Consider the following 20,037-nt stretch of genomic DNA (forward strand, 5'->3'; position numbering starts at 1 on the left):
GTTACCCATTTCCCTTGTTCTTTGTGGCTTGACATATGAGGCATTGGGACTGATGGCAAAAGACTCTGCTGTTTCTGTTCTGACCTGCTGGGTAGGCAGACTGCCCAGCCTGTTGCTCCTTCTGTGTAGCAAACAGCATTGCCTGGTGGTGTGGTCCATAAGCACGTCTTCTGGCATTACTCAGAGGGAAGATCCCAGGGCTGAGTTTGGTGGACACTCAATAGTAGGCAGGCACTGGATGTCTGTCCATGATGTCTGTCTCCATTCTCCCATGTCATGATCACCTCTCTTTTGTTTCCATCTCAGATGCCAGAATCCAGGCCTTCTTGGAGGCTTACCTTGCCTCTGGTCTTCAGAAGTCACTCCCCACAGTTCCTGGGGGCTTAGGCCCTATCCAAAAAGAATTGGAAGAGGTAGCTGTCAAGTTTGCTCGCCTGGTCAACTACAACCGCATGGTTTTCAGCCCTTACTATGACACCATCCTCAGTAAGATATTAAAGCCGGAGGGCTCTCGGGTCCCAGTCAGCTTGTAGAGAGGGTCCCCACCCCTGCCAGCAGCAGTAGCAGCAGCATTTATTTAGTTGGCTACCAACCCCTATTCTCTACTGTAATGTTGCTTTGAAAAATGGCTTTCTCTTTAATACATTCCTTTTTCTCAGCATTGACTCTAAAAGGGAAAATGTGTCACTACAGGACAGCAACAACAAAGAAGATGGAACCATATTCTGAATTCCGTTCTGGGGGGCTGTACGGATTTATGAGTGAATGTTTACAAGCTGAAGGAGCTTCCGTTCTTGTGAGCTCTCAGGAGAACACTGGGCCTAGAAGGAGCTAAGCTGACCCCACCTCTTCTGTGGCCAGATGGACCTTTGCTGAAGGCTCACAGTCTTTCCTGGGGGGCCGGGGAGTTTCTTTTCTAGATGCTCAGTGGGTGTAGGCAGGGAAAGGTCAAGCGAGTTTACTGCAAGCTCTTGAAGACCGCCCCTGGAGAGCCCTGGGGTCGAACTGAACTACAGGGAAAATTACCCCTAACCTTGCTGCTTCTCCTGGGTCCTCTTTTGGGGATTGCTCCCCACCAGGCCAAATGGACCCTCTGGGCCCTGGAAGGATTCTCATTTTTCTAGAGAATTTTTTTCTGGTTATCAAGAACTTACTCTTTGCCATAGAATGAAGTCTGAGCTGGCATTGGGGCAACTCAGGCCCTTGGGGCCTGGGGAAGTTAAGTTTCTTTGACTCTTTTGAATGCTTAGAACGGGGGAAGGGGGTCGTTTTTAGGGGGGAAGGTGTAAATTTGATATCACTGTGAAGATGGACAGAAGATGTGTGATTTTGGCTTAGACTGAGATCTCACTTTCCAGTACAATGGACAGGATGGGAGTGATTGAATTCTGGCTTTGGGCATGAGGGCTTACTAAATGCTCCTCAGTTCCTGCAGTTGGGGCTGTATAGGATATGTGGTTTCTGAGCATCCTTTGTCCCAGATATCACACTAGCTTTACAGACTTTGAGGTAAATGGGTACCATGGACAATAAGGAGGCTTCTTTTTGCTTGGGATCCTCCTGTGCCGTCTCATGGGCTCGACATACTTCTGTCGCTGGGTGGGACCCGCCTGGCCTGGGACTGTGGAGCAGAACTGACCTTCCTGTCCCCTAGGTGCAGGCCATCATGTGTATTTAGGGGCAGGACTCCAGTTCCTTTTGTATCTGGGGTTAGGTTTGGCTCTGCCCCAAACGTTGTGAGAGCAGGAAAAAGCCACAGTCGTGGGACTGTCCTCTGGCCTCCAGTTCCTTTGGTTCCTCCCCTGACTCCCTCAGCTCAGAAGGCAGCTTTGGAAGATCTCATTCAAGGCAACTTTTAAATAATTTTTTTTTTTTGTGAAATTATTGGGGAAAAGGGGCGGCCAGGTGGCTCAGTGAGTAAGAGCACCGGCTCCAGTGTCGGGATGACCTGGATCAAATCCGGGCTCAGATACTCAGCACCACACCCAGAAATAATAACTGGCCGTGTAACCTTGAGCAAGTTACTTAACCCCAATTGCTTTAAAAAAAAAAAAAAGAAATTATTGGGGAAAATGAAGAAAGGATAGGATTTTAGGGCTAAATTAGGCCATTGACCAGCAGGAGAGGAACCTTGTCTTAGAACCAGGAGCTTTGGGAAAACCTGGGAAATGGCTCCAGGAAGGCCCCGATGCTGGAGGGTGGGGGGAGAGTTGGGGCCAGGGCTGCTTAAGGGCTTTAGAAAAGCAGCCAGTTTGGGCTCCAGGAGGGAGTGGGCAGGTAGGGGCTGCAGGAGGGGAGCCAGGACAGAAGCAAATACTGAGAGATCGACATCCAAGCCGCCAGATCAGCCTAAATCCTACCCCTTGGCACATGGAGATTTCAGAAGTTCCCAGGGTTTGTACAAAGGACTCAGGTGAAGCCCCAGGAGCAGAGGAGGAAATAGACAAAGGCAGCAGGTGATGGCTTTTCAGACATGAAATCCAGACAGACAGAGCTCTCTGTCAGCTCCCGTTTCTTGTTGGAAGAGGGAGGGGAAAAAAAGAGCAAACTCAGCCTCAGTCGATTCTGGGAATCCTCCACAAGGAGGCCGTCCGTCCCCCTGGCCTCCCGCAGCCTTAGTTAGTGCCTCCATCAAAGCCAGCCATGGGTCATGTCCACCCATTCTAGCAAAGCCGATCCTTTGTCTCAGGCTCCTGGGGCAGCATAGTGCTGCCTGCTTTTCTCAGAGTGCTGTTTTTACCTGTGTAAAGTAAATTAAACAGGACTATAAAGGAAGCCAATTACAAATGTTCCTATCAAAACATTTTTTTTAAAAAAACCAAGTTTGAGGACCCTAGGGGGACCAGTATCTGGGTGACAGAGAATGAGAATCCTGTGGTGGGGATCTTGTCAGGAGAGGAGGTCCTGTGACATGCTCATTCAGGCCAACAAGACCACAGAGGTCATCAGCTTCAGCTTCATTGTACAGAAGAAGAAAGAGGCCCAGAAAAGGGAGTGATCTGCGCAGAGTCATAGGGGCCATTATGTAGCAGAGTCTGGGGTCTGGCCAGGTCCTTTGACTCCAAATCCAGGGTGCGGCCTCACAAACCTCCCATCCCCAAATGATACCATGTGATAAAGAGGCGCCACTTCTGAGAGTGTAGCCTGGGGTGGCAGCTCATGGTGCAGGATATTTTTAAAAGGCCAGAGGTGGGGAGCACAGAGGGAGGTCAGACCAAGCAATGTCACAGAAGAAAGAGGTCAGGAGCTTTCCTTTCCCGGTTCTGGTGACTTCCCCAGCAAAAAGGGGAGCTCCCCAACAGAGCAGCCTTCTGGGCCTACGTTCCTGGTGGGTAATTCTTCCTCCTGATGGTTAAGGCCCTAATCTTCCCCCCCAAAATGTAATAAAGCCACCAGACAATGCAGATGACTTTCCCCTATGGTTCTGCTTGAGGGTCGGGGAAAAAGATTCTCTTTTTACCTTCCTGAAGTATTTTGATTCCTTGTTCATTGCTGGTGATTCCTCAGGGGGATGTGGAATGGTTTGGAGTGTGGATGGATGCCTAGGGAGATCACAGAAAGGTGGGAGAGGCTGGCCGATCCCCCCAGCAGCCTGAAATAGAGGCTGGCTGGGAGTACTAGAGTCATTTCCCATGCAAAAATGACTCAGACTAGAGGTTGCTGTGGTCTCTCCCAAAGCGGAGGATCCACGGTTCTCTGAGGAGCAGAGTTAAGAATCCAAATGTCTGTGGGGTTTCCTGATGCCTGTTGTTTGGTGGTTTTGGATGAAGATCTGTGGATTATTTTCTTCTGGAATTCTCACAGAGTTAACATTGAGACAGGGTGATATTACAAACCCTTTAAGCATGAAGGGTTTTTGGTTGCCAGAAGAAAAGCATCATTTAGCTGAATTGGGTCATTGCACAGTAACAAGCCAGGCCTGTGCCAACCAATCCCATGGTGGGGGGAGGTGGCAGAGGCAAAATTGTTTTTTCTTTTAGCCCTTTCTGGAGAAAGGGCTCACCTTGGCAGGGACTTTGGAGTCAGAGGACCTGGGTTCACATCCCACCCTCGATGCTTCCTACCAGTGAGACCCCGGGCAGGTCACTCAGCCTTCACGGGCCTCTCCCCTGGAAGACACTGGCCTTCGACTAGATGACCTGCAGCGTCCCCAGCTCTGGGATCCTGGGGTCAGTGGGCATGTTGCAGGCATGTGAGGCTTTGTTTCAGGATCTGTAAAAATGGAGTGGGAGTTACAAGAAGCAGGCCCCCAGGTAGTGGGCAGATAAGTGAATGATGGCCAGCAGACCAGGCCTTGGGGTCATTTGTGGGAGAATAACTCCCATCCCTGTAGCATCTTAAGGTTTGCAACATACTTCTTCCCACCATAGGGTTCAGAGGTGGGTGATGCCAATATTCTTGCCCCCATTTTGCTGATGAGAAAAGTGAGGCTTAGGGACAAATGACTTGTTCAAGGTCAACACATTTAAAAAGAGTCAAAGCTGGGACTCAGTCTCAGGTCTTCAGACTCTATGTCTGGTGGTTTTTTTCCACTCTGACCTATGCATAGTAGTAACTTATGATCTCATTTTTTTTTTCAGTTAACAAAAGTTTATTTTTTGGCCCCTGAACCCCCCTCGGGAAAGAAAGGCAGAAAAACAAAGCTCTTTGAGCAAACACGCATAGTCAAGCAGAGTAAATTCCTACATTGGCCATGACCAAAAAATCTGTGTGTCTCATCCTGCAGCCCAAGTCCATCACCTGCCTGTCAGCAGGTGGGCTGCACAGCTCCTCATAATGCCACTGGCTAGAGAGTTGGGAAACCTGGCTTTGGGTTCCAGGCCTGCCACTTGGGCTTTACCATCCATGAAGAGGCTGGTGGAGCTCAGACACACGCTTGATGTATGACTGACTGCTTGTGATTCCAGCGATACTCCTCCATCTGCTCTCCACTTGACCTTCACTCCAGAGCTGCAGCCAACCCTGCTCCCTTTGCCTCCTCTTCCTCTACCCAACTTCCTCTTGTCAGCAAAGGGCCAGGTTAACTACATCACATTGGCCTAACTAGTTAACTGCCTTGGCCAAAGACAGTGGTGCAGGTCCTTAGAGACAGTGCTTAGGCCTGTGCATTAAGCGCTGGCTTCCAGATGCCCATTTCAGAGGATGGTCTGAGTAACAGAATGTTTAGTGAGGTCACAGGAGGGTTTGGTGGTACTGCATCCCTCAAGGTGATTGCTAAACCTCCTGCAGAGGGGACATTCATTCTGGGGGCATTCCTGGTCTGGACTTGAAGGACTGTTGTTTGAGTTGTGGCCCGTGAGTAAAAAGCCATGGAAACTCCCACTGAACAGCATTCTCTACAGGTAAAAACCAGCAATACTACTACGGGCTCTGCTACCCAGGTAGTGCTGTTATATATATGTATGGCAGTCTCTCGCACCAAGATATAGACAAGAATGGCCCCACAGGGTGGATGGCTTTCAGTCTATGCTGGTGGAACAGATACTCACACCAGTGAGATCATGGACCCAACTGACGTGAGAGTATTTAAATACAAGTTCTTTTCTTTAAATTATTGGCAGTTAAGCAACCTTACGGGGTTCTAAAAAATCTTCTGGAATATCAGCTTCATTGATATGCAGAATTTTGACTAGGGCATCTCCTATTAATCAGGTTTTTAGAAGATGAGTAAATATTAGATGACTATCAGTTGCCTGAAAAAAAAGATATTCGTAGTTATATTTCTCAGGTATTTTTGTTGCTGTTTTTAGTATGCTACCACAGTGGAATCCAATAAACATTTACTAAATTAAATCTGTTTTACTATTTATGAAATACATTTCAGGACTGGTTAGCTCCTGGATCTAAATGCCAAGAGCTAATCTGATTAGCTGGTTAGAAAGCAAATGAACAAAATGGTGGTTGAGGTTCATTGCCAGAAAGGAAATAGAAGTTGTTTAATTAGTATTCTGAAATCCCAACAATCATTTCAATTGTTATTTAAATAAATTGTTCACTGTGGGAATATAATTGCAATCAGGGTAAGTTTGTGAACTTAATTGTTCTTTGTCATCTGATTTATAGGTGTGGCACCTAAATAGGTATATAAAAATTAAAGGTTCCTAATAATCACACCAAGACTAATGCTGATGGAAGTTAATGAGATTATTTTCTGTCTTATTGTTGGAACCGTTATGAATTGATGGGTAGCTTTCACAGTCTTTTATTTTTTGCTGTAAATTAGTTATGTTAGTCCCATGAACACCTTGCTTCAGTGTTTGGGAAAATTTTGTTTCCTTGGAAACTTCAGGTCTGACAGTAATTCATGTGAAAAGGCTCATATCCATAAGAGGGCTAATGTGAAGGCACTATGGGGGCCTGAGGGTGAAGCTTGTATAGAGAAATCTTTAATGTTAACTGTAAAGTCAATTTGCATTTACATAAAAATTCAGTTATCAAATATTCATAAAACTCTGCAATAGCTTCCGAGTTAAAACATGAGGGAAAATTTTCTTCCTATGAGACCCTTTCCTGTTTGAAAATGAATAATTTCTAAAGGAAAAAAAGCCTAGGACTAGTTACTGTAGACACCATCATAAATAAATATAATCCTAGAAGTCAGCATTGATCTTGATCATTCGAAGGTCAGTCTCCACTGGCCAGTCTGAAAGGCCAGTGGGCATACCTTATTTTGTTGCACAATGTTCATTTTGGGTTTAGAGGGTTTTTTGGCCTTTTAAAAAATTTATATTTTCTTCCAGTTACATGTTAAAACAATTTTTAACATTTTTTCTTTAAGATTTTGAGTTCCAAATTCTCTTCCTGTCATTTTGGTTTTTTATTAGTTTTCTTGATAGAATCAGGGCTCCAGAGCAAGTGCCCCTCAGAAGCCGGCTAGTCCCACTCCTCATTTTATAGATGAGGAAATTGAGGCCCGGGGAGATGAAAAGAGTTTTGCCTACATTAACACAGAGTCACAGATGGGCTTTTTACTGACACAAAAGTGGGTCTTCTTTCCTCTGTAGCACACGTGTAGCTGAGGGGAACATGCCCCCAGCTCTGTGACCTACCCACCGGTGTCCCGAGGCATCAGGCTGGCCCCTCCTCCAACATGCTGTTTTGAGGGAGGTTCTGCCCTGTGTCTTTCAGTCTTTGCTGTCTGGTACCGCTTGTGCCTTCAAGGTTCTTGAGGCAGGGGCTCTGTCTACATCTGGGACCCTTTGTAGACAGCCTAACAAACCAAACTGTGAGAACCATAGGTTGAAAAGGATGCTGTCATCTCCAAAATGAACTATAGCCATCCATGTTTATTCTGACCTTAGCTTTAACTGGAGAACATAATGGGACTATACTTGCTAGTGACTTAATATACTTAGAGCTTTGATATAGACTTGTAAGAAAATAGCTTAATAAATTAGTGTTAAATTGTTTTTCATGTTTAAGCTCAACTGCAGCAGTGAGATTTGTGTCTGAAATTTCAACGATAAATTACTATGAATAAAGTGTGTGGTGCATGCCCAATAATCATGTGATAGAACCCTCTTTCTGCCTGTTTTTTCTTAGCTATGGTCCTTCATTCTGAATTGTAATGTTTTATGCTCAGCTGCCAGTCAAATGCAGAACAGATTTATTTATCCAGAAATGAGCCATTAGGTCAGAATGCTGCTGTAACAGTCCCTTCAACATAAAAACACCTTCGTGGCTGTTGTTCGAACTGAACTTTATAAATGGAATTAACTTTATGAGTGTCGGTTCATTTAACATTGCTTACACTGAATATGCATGCTTATGGTTAAACATACCATTGTAAATTGGCCTCCTGAAATGGGCATCCGCAGGTGAAACACTGGTTTTAATATCTTTCCCAAGTCATTTTATTTTAATGTAAAAACAATAGTGAAACATTCTAGTGTGCTTGTGGGGACACCCAAACAAAGTTATTTAGTGAAAGGTTAGGATGGTTGGCATGAGGTGCCTTTCAAAAATTGCTTTCAGGCTATGGCACAATTAAATTTGATTCTCTTGTGGAATGGAAATAGATCCAGTGCAGTCAAGACAGGACATTTGAGTAAAGTGTGTGTTTTCATTTGGCACAGAAACTGAAGGATGACTGACCACTGCACGTGTTTAAATGTATTGTTGAGACTAATGTGACATTTTATGACTTCATTTGTATAGTGACTGTCCTATTTCTTGCCTTCTCAGTAAGTGGAGAAGGGAGAGGGAGAGAATTTGGAAATGAAAATAAAATTTAAATGCAAAAAAAGTATTATTGAAATGTTTTTAAAAGGGCTTTGGCTGCATGATATACATAAGATAAGTAGAAGTTGCTTCTAAATAAAAGTAGACTAAGGCCCAGAGTTTTGGAGACCTTTTTATTGTTAAAAGAACTGGTGTTTTTTTTTTCTTTGCATTTTTAAACTACAAAACAGATTCCATACATTCTGCCATAAATAAAAACAAAGAATAAGGCAGGAATTTACATGAGCAAAAAGAATAACTTCCAGAACAAGTGAATTAAAATGTTTCACAATCAGAAGCCATCCAGTTTTTAAAATAAAACTGTTGAAAACCAACAACACTTCAGGTGAGTCACTAGACACACTTGAAGAGGGAACAAAATGTGTTCAGACATTTTGCACTATTTCCCCATTTTTGAAAACCTAGTTTTGCTCCAAGCACACATCTGCTCAACACTGCAAGACCCACCCTTCTAGTTGGCTTTTAAAGTTTTTATTGAGAACCATTGGATAGAAAGAGGCACCGGTGACAGCATCACTTTGTTCCCAAGATGCTCGTGACAAAGTGTTGTCTCTCAAACAAAGGGGCGTCTGCGCGTGAGTCTGTCTCCCGCAGGAGGACGCTGCCCTCCTCACCGGATTCTCTTCTGCTGGCGGGCTCTGTAGATGTCATGGATGGGCGGCACCACGGCACCTTTCTCTTCATCCTCATCTGAATCTTCGTTGGGCCGTTTGACTGCTTTGGTGAGCATGGTGTTGCTCTCCATGGGGCCATTCCCTTCCACGACCTGGTCTGGTGCTCCCCCAGTGATGATCCTCACAGCCTCTTCAACAGCTTTGTAGGGAGCAAAGCAATGGTGGTTTTAGGACATTTCAGGTGTAAATGGTCATGACAAACAAGATGACAGATACACTACTGAACTTAATTCAGTTTCCTTTATCAGCAACATTCATTTCTGGGGCGGCTGAATACAGCAAATTCCGGTGTCAGACACTCGACACACTTACTAGCTGTGTGACCTTGGGCAAGTTGCTTAACCCCAATTACCTTGCCTTCCCCCCTCCAAAAAAACCCCCAACAACATTCATTTCCCCATCCATTTCTTAACTGGGCCAGGTTTTAGAAACCATTTGCCTTTGGTTTTTTAAAATAACTTTAGTGCCACTTGAAATAACAATTAAAAAACATCACTTTTCACATACCCAATCTGATCATTCATGTTCACATTAAAATGAAAAAACAGAGTTTCATGGGATTTCACTTGGTATCAGGTGGGGTGCATGCAACATAGCCATCAGAACCTCGTGCCCTGCCTGAATGCTAAGAATCTTCCTAGCCCCCCCACAGCAGCCCAGCTCTGCACAGGTTGTGCTTTGGGAACTTACAGTTTGGGATCTTGCATCTTCGGAAAATTTCCATCAGTTCATCTACTTGTACAAAAGGACCCTGTATTTGAGAACAGATTTTAATCCACAGTAATGCAAGAGAAATAGTGTTGCTTTCCCCTTTCCCTTTCACAAAGTGTGAGGCCTGAAACCAATAGGAAAACTGAACCAACCTGGAAACAGATGGGAGGCGGGAGGAGTTTCATTAAAACTACGGCAGCAGGTGGCACTGGAAACACCCCACCAGGCACAGGGTGTAAGCCTGGGGCTGAAAGGGAAAGAAGAGTGTGAGATGACCAGGAAAAAGGCTTGGCCATATTTCTGAGCAGGCAGATTTATACCAATCTATGCTGCTTCCGGGCTATCTCCAGATGCTTACGCACTCTGTGCACGGGCATAAGCAGGTGGGCCACGGGATGCGAATGGAGAGTGGAGCCGGTTGGCCCCAGACAGATATGGGACCTCACCTGGGTGGCAGGTGAGCACTGGAACCACCTTGACAACTGTGTAGATAAGGAACGGATGGTCTGTGGGCTGTGCTGGTGCCCGTGAAGAATTTAAAAAGTGAGAGGTCCCCCTCTGGGACCTTGGGCAGTTTTCCTTCTCCACCAATAGAGGGAGCAGCCACATTTATAAGATCCCAACATGGGAGCAGAGCCCAGAAATCCAGCAGTCGGCCCCTTTGGCACTTGTCCATAGAGCTTCATGGACTTGTTCGGCAGGAAGTGTGAGTGGACTGTTAGGCCATGCAGGCAGATTTACTCAGCAGCATTTCTGAGAAGTGCCTGCACATCCCTGCCAAAGGATGTTCACTCCAAGGCTTTGTTTTAGGTTATTTCCCCCACACTGCCCCATTCACCCCACCCCACCCCACCCCACCTCTCTACGTAAAACATTTTAAAATCTGAAAATTAACATGCAGGGCCAGGAAGGGCTTACGTGCTAAATGTCTTGGCTGAAAAGGGATCATCTGCTGTGTGTCTGGCTTGGGATATTCAGGCTTTCTATCCACTTCATCTTTAAGGACAGGCACAATGGAAGGAGCTACCACAGGGTCTGGAATAATGGCTGCTAGCTTGGCTCGAGAGACATCCTGAAAAAGCACAGCGGGAGAGTCTGAACGAGAAGGAGGGGGTGTGGAGACAGTCATGCAGTTCTACAACCAGAAATCAGAACATGGGGAAAGAAGTTGTAATGGCAGGAAAAGTGCAAGAAAAACCTGATGCTAGGAAGGGTGGCTAAATCATGCAACTGCCTGGAGCAAGTCACTCAACCTTAGCCTCAGTTTCCCCATTTGTAGAATGGAGTTAATATTTGTTCTGGGTTCTTGTAAGAAAAAGAGCTTTGTGACTTTTTTTTAAGGAAAGAGAAACATAGAGACTTCTGTCCAAATATTCTTGAATTTTCATTAAGAGCTGGTTTAGCCAGAAGTGAATATGCTACATGCACATGCTGTATGTAGGCACTAAACTCTTGGCTCAGCCTGCCATTCTGACCAGGTCTAGGGCAACTGTGAATTAAAAGCGATCATCAGTACCAATTTTTTTTTTTTTTTTGCTTTTTGGAGGGCAATTGGGGTGAAGTGACTTGCCCAAAGTCACACGGCTAGTACGTGTTAAGTGTCTGAGGCTGGATTTGAACTCAGGTCCTCCTGGCTCCAGGGCTGGTGCTCTATTCACTGAGCTGCCCCAATCAATACCGATTATTGGTCGATTTTCTCATCCCTTGCACTTTTGAAAGAAGTGAAATCAAGAGGACAGTGAAGGAAGAGACTTTTCACAGGTGCCTCTAGCACATCGTCTGGCTTTCAATGGGCCCTGGATGGCCGAAGACAAAGCTTTCTCTCCTCTGTTCATGAGAAGCACAAGGAAAAGATAAGACAAGGTTCCTAAATGTGAGGGGCTCCTCGGGCTGCTGCAATGCACTGCTCTCCCCCTCCCCCCCTTTGGCTCTATGTCTTCTGAGGGCTCAGCTCACAAGGAAGCCGAGCTCGAGCTCTGCTTCTAGATCAGATTATCCCCCTGGGGCCTCAGGGGCCTCAGCCCGGTGCTGTGAGGGCTCAGGCGCCTCCACGACAATAAATGCTGCTGATGTAAGGAAAGGACAAGGCTTCCTTTTTACTGCATCTTAGAAACCATAATACAGGAGCTATTTCAATCAACCAATCAATCAATCAACCAACACGTAGTAAGCTCCTATTATGTACCAGAACTAAGTCTGGTCCACAACTAAGAAACTGATTCATCAATTTTATGAGCAGCATCTGAACCACCACTACCACCACCCCCCCCAAATGTTTTAAAGTTAAAAAAAGAATAGCTTGAACTCCCTGGGAGAATTAATAGAATTTTGGTTTTCCTTTTTAAACCTCCCATTCTGTTTGACTTCCATAACCTTGTCTTGTCTTGTACTGACAAGAGGGGGCTGAGTAGCTCAGGAGCCAGGTGCAAACAGAATTCTGCAATGCAAATCTGACTTTGACTGGATTCATTGTCAGTATTTCTGATGGTTTAATGCCCAGGAAACTGTAGAGAAGAGAGGAGGAAAACGACACCCTGCCCATGGACCATGGTCCCCACCACCTACCTTATAGCCGAGAGCCTTCAGCTCACTGGCAGAGCAGGGATACAAATCCATGAACTTATACCTGTCGACCAGCAGTGCTGTTTCCTTGCCTTCGTATTCTTCCTTGAATGCTGTGAATCGCCTTTTCTCCACTTTCAGGATACTGGCTAGGTCACCAATGTTACTTTCAAAAGCAAGAAATCTGGCCCATATTTCTCTGCCCAGGAGAAGAAAGGAGAGGAGAGGTAGTACCTAGTCCTCTTGGAACACCTTCTGATCCATCTTGTGTCTTTCTTATTTCCCGTGTCCCTCCTTAGCAGCTGTTCTGCAGGGAGTGAGGCCACAACCCCCTCGACCCAGCTAGAGGCCAGACAGAAACCAAGGGCCCCTGGGCATTATTCAGTGGCCTCCCCACTGGGCAGGACAGACAGACAGCCTGTGGCCTAAAAAGCTAGAGGTTTGCAGATTTTGTTGAGTAGTTTGGTTTTGAAATTAGTCTTAAAGTGGTATAAGTTCCCAACATCAGACAGGTCGTTCGATTAGGGAGCATTTTGGATTTGGGATTGGGAGGGGAAAGGACCATCCTATCTCTCCATTAAGTGAATCAATGAAAACTGCCCTGGGTTGAGTAGGACAGGTGCACTGGGAAATGTTTAACAACTGGCTCCCCTCCAAATGTATGTATGATATACTTTAACATTTTCTCCATCACTTTCTTAAGTCTAGGCAGTCAAAACAATAAATTAATCCTTAACATTTGTTGATTTCCAGGGTATAAATGCTCACAAGGAAAACGTGGCAATTTGGCTTCAGAAAGCTAGGATGAGCCGCTGCAGCATTCCTCTGGTTTTGTCCTAGTCTCTTAGCAGAGCAGGCTAATCCCAATCTCTATGTAACAAAAACATGACAATCTTCCTCAAAGCTGACAATGTGGATGCTTCCAGAAAGGCAGATGATTCTGGCAAGCCCAGCCACCTGCCTCCAGGAGAGGAAGTGGCAATTGTCAGCTGCCTTCTTAGTGATGGGCATGCGCCCCCCTCTAAAAACACAGAGCTTGATGCAGCCACATGGGCAAAGAGAGGTTTCCTGAATATGCCACAGTGAGAGTGAGCTGCTTAAACCTGTTCCTCAAAAGCCCTTGTCTGCAGTGACAAAATCATTACAAAACTGGCTCACACAGGAACCACATGTAATCACTATTTAAGGTGCCTAAAAATCACTCTTTCATCATGCTGGCACAGGTCCCAGAGAAGGACATTTCATCAACATACTCTTGGAGCACAGCAGAAAGCATGAAATTACCAAAACTTGGGTTAGCGTAATCACAGGCCCAAAACTAAGAGCTTCTCCTGTACCTCCAAGGATAGAATATTACAGAACTACTTGGAATTTAAAAGATGTTAAAAGAATACATTGAAAACCAAAATAAAAGTTGAATGGATTTACTAATTGTACTTTCTTGGAGAAAGAAAGCTCAGATAAAAGAAAAGTAAAAACAATTAGCAAGAACAATTGATTATCAAAGCAGAACATAATACAGATGGCTAGGAAGGCCTGGAAGGACTTCTGCCTGGGGAGGCTATTAAAATGGACATCTCTGTAGTATCCTTGAATGCTAATGTCAGAAAATGGTCAGGGACATGGCACCAAAACATTAGAACAGTTGCCGAAGTTAAAGTGGAAGTTAATAAATATTTAGGTGCCCACTATGGGCCTGGCCCAAAGACAGGAAGACTGCCAAGGAGCATAAGTACATTTACAGCCCATCCCCAAAGAATGAGTGCCCTTTTAAGTTGTTTAAAGGGCACTCAGACTTTTGGGACACCCTCTGTAAGAATATACAGATTAACTAGAAAAAGATTTAAAACAGGATATGTGCCAGTGAGGGGGGGCGGGCACAAAGCGGGGGTGAGAGGACCAGGAAAATTCATCCAAAAGTGATGCTTGGACAGCATCTTGAAGAAGAAAGGGGTAGATTCTACAAGGTCAAGGTGAGGAGAGAGCATGTTCCAGGCACAAGCAACAGCCTTGGAAGGGAGATGGGGAGTTGTGTGTGAGGAGCAGAGAAGGAAGGCTTGGCTGCACAGCAGCTTTTGGGGAGGCAAGATATCCTCAATGGAACTGGAAAGAGAAGGCTGGAGCTGAGCTGTGAAGGGTTTTAAAAGCTAAATGGAGAAGTTTATATTTTATCCTAGAACCAAGAGGGAACCACTGAGGTTCACCAAGTAATGGCATGGTAAAGATTCATGTTTAGGAAAATTACTTTGGAAGAAGTGGGAAGATGGATCAGTGATGCGCGGAGGCAGAGAGATTAATCAGAAGGGCACTGCTGATAAGAGAACACAGAGAAAGAAGAGAAAGGGGTCTGGGGCAGAGCTTTGGGAAACACCCACGATTAGCAGGTGTGATATCAATGATGAGCCAGAAAAAGTGACTGAGAAGTGGTCAGAAGTCATTTACTTTGCTCTAGGAGACACGATTTGAAAGACTAGTAAGGAATATATTTAAGCTTCCCTGCCTCATTTTCAAAATGAAGTGAGGATGTTTGCAAATTCAAACAATGCAAAATAAGATACTTAGGGGGAAAAGCCCCCAAAATATACTATATTCAAAGAAAGCAAAGTTTCTTAGGTATTATAGAAGGCATGTGAGATACAAAGGGGCACTGAAACTGGAAATAAGTTTTCTAGAAACTGGACCAACATGGACAAACTATAAAGCTTTTGTTTTATGTGAAAAAGAAGCATATGAATTCATCTGTAAAAGTATTTCTTTTTCCTGAAACTAGGTTTAAAAAGAAATTTATCATTCAGTCCAAATGCCCAGGTAGATGTAGTCTTCATGGGCTAACACTTTTGGGCAAAGCTTACCCAGATTTCTCAGGTGGAAGGCTTCCAGAGGTCAATACTCGTTCAAACAAAACTCGGGTATTATTGTCCTCTGAGGGAATTCAAGAAGAAAACAAATTATTAAAATTGGCTCTTAACCATTTTTAATAAACAGAATTCATAATCAAATGCAAATTAAGTCTAACTTCATGAATGTTAGATTTTTATATTTCAATACAAAAAATATCAACAAAGCAGGATTTTTGGAGAGTTGAATTTAAAAATTTTTTCTGTGTAAAAGATTACAGTCTTCAAATTTAACAAGTTTTTTTTTTATTTTTCTTCAAAAAAAAAACATTAATGTACTAGGAGACTGGAGGTGGGGGGAGCATAGGGAATGTTGTTTCTAAGAGTAACTTTCTAGACCATCTTATAATTAATTGCTTGACCGGCCAATGTAGCACACCTGCATTGAAATATGACAATTTTGGGGCAGCTAAGTGGCACAGTGAATAGAGCACCGGCCCTGGAGTCAGGAGGACCTGAGTTCAAATTCGGCCTCAGACACTTAACACTTAAGCCGTGTGACCCTGGGCAAGTCACTTAACCCCATTTGTCCTGCCTTCCTCCCTCCAAAAAGACAAAAAAAATATGACAATTTGTGCGTGTAGTTAGCATATTAAAAATAGGAGAAGGGGTACAGTTTAGACTGTCTCTATGATACTTTTGAAAGTAAGTATCATTTGGGCGGCTAGGTGGTGCAGTGAGTAAGCAGTGGCCCCGGAGTCAGGAGGACCAGAGTTTGGTTCTGGCCTCAGACACTTAACACAAAAATACTAGCCATGTAACCTTGGGCAAGTTACTTAACCCCAATTGCCCTCCAAAAGGAGAGTAAGTATCATTTGCTGCTATAACTTTAAGTTTTGCAATTTCAACAAGGAATTTTAAATTTTTTAAATTTTAAAATTCTCTTTTAAAAGGTGATACAAGTGTAATGGGGATCATATTTCTCACCTTTTCAATGGGTGGAGAAGGGGGGAGAGAGAGAGAGAATTCAGAACTGAAAATAAAAATAAAATTAAAACTAAAGGATGAGGATACTTATTCATTGTAAATCAGGATGCAAGATAAACAGAGCAGCAAATGGACCTACCCGTCCTGTATCATGGATTTTTAATAATAGCTAATCATTTCAGATTGTTTTACACCCTTTACATACATTAGCTCATTTAATCCTTAAAACAGCCCTGTGGGATACTATGGGGTCCATTATCCCCATTTTACAGTTGAAGAAACTGGGGTTTAGGAAAGTGGAGTAATTTGCCCAACCCAGGTCAGCCTTTAATAAGTGTGAGGGTCAGAATTCAACCCCAGGCCTCTCCTGATTTTAAGGCCATCACTCTGTGCTACACAGCAGTGACCCTCAGCTCCTTCTTACAATTTTATACATGAGACCTCTTCCTTCTTACAATTTTATGCTCTACTGCAGCTACACCCTCCCATCTCAGCAGATGGCTGCCCCCCAACTTTATGGGAAAAGAAGCCAAGCATCTGTCACAATGCCCTCATCTCTTCTAATCATCTATAAATTCAGTCTTGGAGAAACCTTCTTGCCAAGGACAAGCCTTTTACAACATGCCCGTGGAGCATTCCTTCCATGTTTCTCTCTCTCTCCTCTCACCCTCATTCTTTCCCTCTCTTTTGCTCTCCTCTCTCTGTCTCTGTCACTGCTTTTCTCTTCTCTCTCTCTGTCACTGTCTGTCTGTTTTCTCTCCTCTGTCCCTTCTTTGCCTGTCCCCTGTCTGTCTCTCTGCTCTCCCTCTCCTCTGTCACTGCCTTTCTAGAGTCACTTTCTCCCCTCTCTTTTTCTCTCTGCTTTCTGTTTTTTTCTCCTCTCTCTGTCTCAGGTCTCTACTAGAAAATGAAAAAACTCAGCTGGCTAGTTTCCAATAATTTCACAGGATGTAGAGGAGAGTTACAGCAGTGGCACTGGTGTCAAGAAACCCAGGCTCCAATCATGGCTTGGTGACCATGGACAAGGTACTGAACTGCTCTGAGCCTCATCTTTCATCTGGGCAGCGAAGCCAAGAGCAGCTCCTGGTTGTTAAAGGTTTTATGGGCTGCCCAGTGCTTTCTCTCCAGGATCTAATCTGATTCTCAGCACAGCTTGGGACAGGTGTCCTGAGGGTCACCATTTTAAAGATGGGTTCAGGGCAGGTCATGGGCAATCTAGGGCTGGTAGTAGGATTCGACCCCAGCTCTTTGGTGCTGTACCTCCCTCTAATCCTGGCACTCCCTCCCTGCCTCCTCCACACCAGGGCTGTTGTAAAGAAAGTGCTCTGCAAACTGCCAAGTGGTAATTAATACATGTGAGTCATCCTCTTGGACTCCAGCATTTACTTACCATTGAGGTGAGACAGGTAGTCAATATAGGCTAATACGTATTCTGGAATGTCACCATATTTTTTTAACCCCAGCTCAAAAATCTTAAAGGCCACTGATTTATCCTAGAGAGAAAGAGGGAAAAAAAGAACCTCATTAATTCAAATTCAAATGGTTTGCTATGTATCCAAAAGATGGCCTGCTGATGAGCAGGGCACTGAAACATGTATTAATTGAAAACGACAGAGCTCCATCAGCCTCTATTCTAAATGGGCTGAATTACTCACAACTTAGAAAGTGTTCACAAAGTCACCTTGAGATTTTCTAGTATCCCCCTGGCTATGGGGGCATCTCACAACATGGAACCCGAGGGAACCTTTCAAATTTTGAGGAATCAAGCTAAATAATTAATTCTAGGATGATCTTCAATTCCAGAAATATTCCTCAATAGAAGAAAATGTTTTTTGAACTATTTCCTCACACTGACATGCAGCACTCACCTTACTACAGTAGTACTCCATTAAGGCTGCGGTAACGTAGACATGGTGGCGGGTTCTTGTGTCTTCCCTTGCTTTTTTAAATATCATCCTTCCGGATTTGATGCCTTCCGCTCGCCTTGCAAACTTCATGTACTGGATGTACACCTACATGGATTTAAGGGGTTTGCAAAGACCATTCATGAACCTCAAGAATCCAAATGTCCGAATCACACTTTACTCCCTTGATCTTCCCAGAAATAAGAGTGTGCGACGAGAACCTCAGCATGTAAGCATTGGCCTAAATCATTTCAGGGGCATTTAAGTGTTGAAAAGGAGTATTACTTTCCAATGTAAGTACCATAGCATTCATTTAACTCTGTCAATGGATTTTCCTAGGGCTAAAGATACAAGGATTTCCAAAGATTACACGTTGGAATCTCACCAATACGCCATTCATCATCTGAAGCAGTCCCCCCCTCCCCCCCCATGGACCCTGAAGACAGTGTTGTGGCCACTGGCTAGAGTGGAAGTTCAACATGTGAAATATAGGCAGGCTGCTCATGCCTCTTATCTTACAAAGAAAAACCATAAGACAATATAAAGGTAGGGAAAAGACAGCATTAAAGCTACTACTCACCAGAGTTGGGTCAATGTCCTCAATAGCCAGAAGGCGATTGTATATGCTATGCACCTTCTCATACTTCATTCGACTCTGAGGTAGCAGAAAAGATTCGGAAATAAATGATAAATCTAAATCTATATCCTGCTTCCATGTCCATATGTAAGTAATCAATCAGCATTTATTTAACACCTACTGTATAGCAGGCCCTGTGCTCAACCCTGACACTTCATAAGAACTACTCCCACATGCATTGACATGTTTTACACATAGAAGTAAACATAAAAGGCAAAGGGTTTGTGACTCTTCATTCAATTTTCTCCCCCTGGCAAGGATAAAGAAGGCAAAGGGGATACCTGAAAATAGTGCTGCAGTGACAAGTGAAAGAATTCACCTACATTAGGACAAACGTCTAAACGTGTTTTCTTTGCTCACCTCTTCATAGTCTGCATAGGCAAAGTAAAGAAGCATATTCTTCTTCAATAAAGTGCTAATTGCTCTCTCATAGATGTTAGCAGCTTCATCACTAAATAATTTAGCATTGTTCATGTCCTATGGAGGAAGGGTAAGAAATAAAACTCACCTTCAGTTATTTTAACACAATTGAGAATGCACTTAATTAGCAGACTTTATCCTATTTTCTTTATGCATAAATACATACATTTGGATTATATTTTGTTAAAAGCTTAAAAGTTCACATTTTATTTGGGGAGAGGAGATGGGAAAAACATTTATGAAACATTACTATGTGCTGTGCTAATTAAGCACTTTACAAATATTATCTCATTTGATTTATCACTAAATAAATTCAAAACATAATCAGTCCCAAGACTCATACAGCAAAAGGAATATATAAAAATGACTGCCATCAGAATCATCATTAATGAAGTTATTTAAAACCATTGCTCAAAAAGAACTGCAGAGTCAGAATGCAGATTGAAGCAAACTGCTTGCTCTCTCTCTTTTGTGTTTTGTTTTGTTTCGTTCCTTCTTTCTCATTGTTCATTCCATTGGTTATAATCCTTTACAACTTGACTAATGTTTAATGCAAAAGTATCTGTAGAATCTGTATCAGATTGCATGCTGCCATGGTGGGGCAATGGAGGAGAGAAAATTTGGAACTCAAGGGATTGTAGAATGAAAAGTTGTAAACTAAAAGTGAATAAATAAATTAAAAAAAAATAAAAGCCATTGATCTATATTTACTTTTGAGAAGTGGCCTGTTCATTGTCAGCCTTCCTCATTGACATGCATTCAAAATGTGCAACAATTTTTTGGTCTGATTCTCATCTTTGAATGCCTAGATAAAGCAGGGTCAGGTCCAACAAATTCCAGTGAATAACCAAGAAGCTGTGGGCTGACTTACCCCTTTCTCAGCCAGCAGCTTGCTGGACTGTTCCAGGTACTGGGCAGCTTCGTACCAAATATCTGGGTGATGGCCCAGCACCAGCAGGCACTGCTCATATGCAAACATCACTACAAGAAAATGTTCCAACACGGCAATGGTCAGAAGTCTGGCTATGGCCACTTGGTCTCAACAGCCTCTCCCACCTTTCCAA

At 43.8% G+C, this 20,037-nt stretch overlaps 2 protein-coding genes across 4 annotated transcripts in view; one reads left to right on the forward strand and one right to left on the reverse strand.

Moving 5' to 3' along the window:
• The window catches only part of TCP11L1 (t-complex 11 like 1), a 39,022-nt gene extending 33,229 nt beyond the window's left edge, over window positions 1-5,793 (forward strand). For 2 of the 3 annotated variants that reach the window (XM_069091382.1, XM_069091384.1), the window contains exon 10: window positions 307-5,793. In XM_069091382.1, coding sequence (XP_068947483.1) covers window positions 307-533 — 227 coding nt within the window. In that variant the 3' untranslated portion in view covers window positions 534-5,793. The remainder of the gene's footprint in view (window positions 1-306) is intronic. The other variant, XM_069091383.1, reaches the window with a different exon arrangement.
• A 2,547-nt stretch (window positions 5,794-8,340) lies between these two features.
• CSTF3 (cleavage stimulation factor subunit 3) overlaps window positions 8,341-20,037 on the reverse strand; it is a 78,140-nt gene continuing 66,443 nt past the window's right edge. Inside the window, exons 11-21 of the mRNA XM_069091381.1 lie at window positions 19,845-19,954; window positions 18,914-19,030; window positions 18,497-18,571; window positions 17,881-18,024; window positions 17,403-17,505; window positions 15,041-15,110; window positions 12,192-12,387; window positions 10,545-10,698; window positions 9,779-9,873; window positions 9,606-9,666; window positions 8,341-9,054 (exon numbers count right to left, since the gene is read on the reverse strand). Coding sequence (XP_068947482.1) covers window positions 8,852-9,054; window positions 9,606-9,666; window positions 9,779-9,873; window positions 10,545-10,698; window positions 12,192-12,387; window positions 15,041-15,110; window positions 17,403-17,505; window positions 17,881-18,024; window positions 18,497-18,571; window positions 18,914-19,030; window positions 19,845-19,954 — 1,328 coding nt within the window. The 3' untranslated portion in view covers window positions 8,341-8,851. The remainder of the gene's footprint in view (window positions 9,055-9,605; window positions 9,667-9,778; window positions 9,874-10,544; window positions 10,699-12,191; window positions 12,388-15,040; window positions 15,111-17,402; window positions 17,506-17,880; window positions 18,025-18,496; window positions 18,572-18,913; window positions 19,031-19,844; window positions 19,955-20,037) is intronic.

The sequence above is a fragment of the Petaurus breviceps genome, unplaced genomic scaffold, assembly GCF_028583685.1.
Source record: "Petaurus breviceps papuanus isolate PSGF00001 unplaced genomic scaffold, PetGlider_PUasm1.0 188, whole genome shotgun sequence".
Lineage (NCBI taxonomy): Eukaryota > Metazoa > Chordata > Mammalia > Diprotodontia > Petauridae > Petaurus > Petaurus breviceps.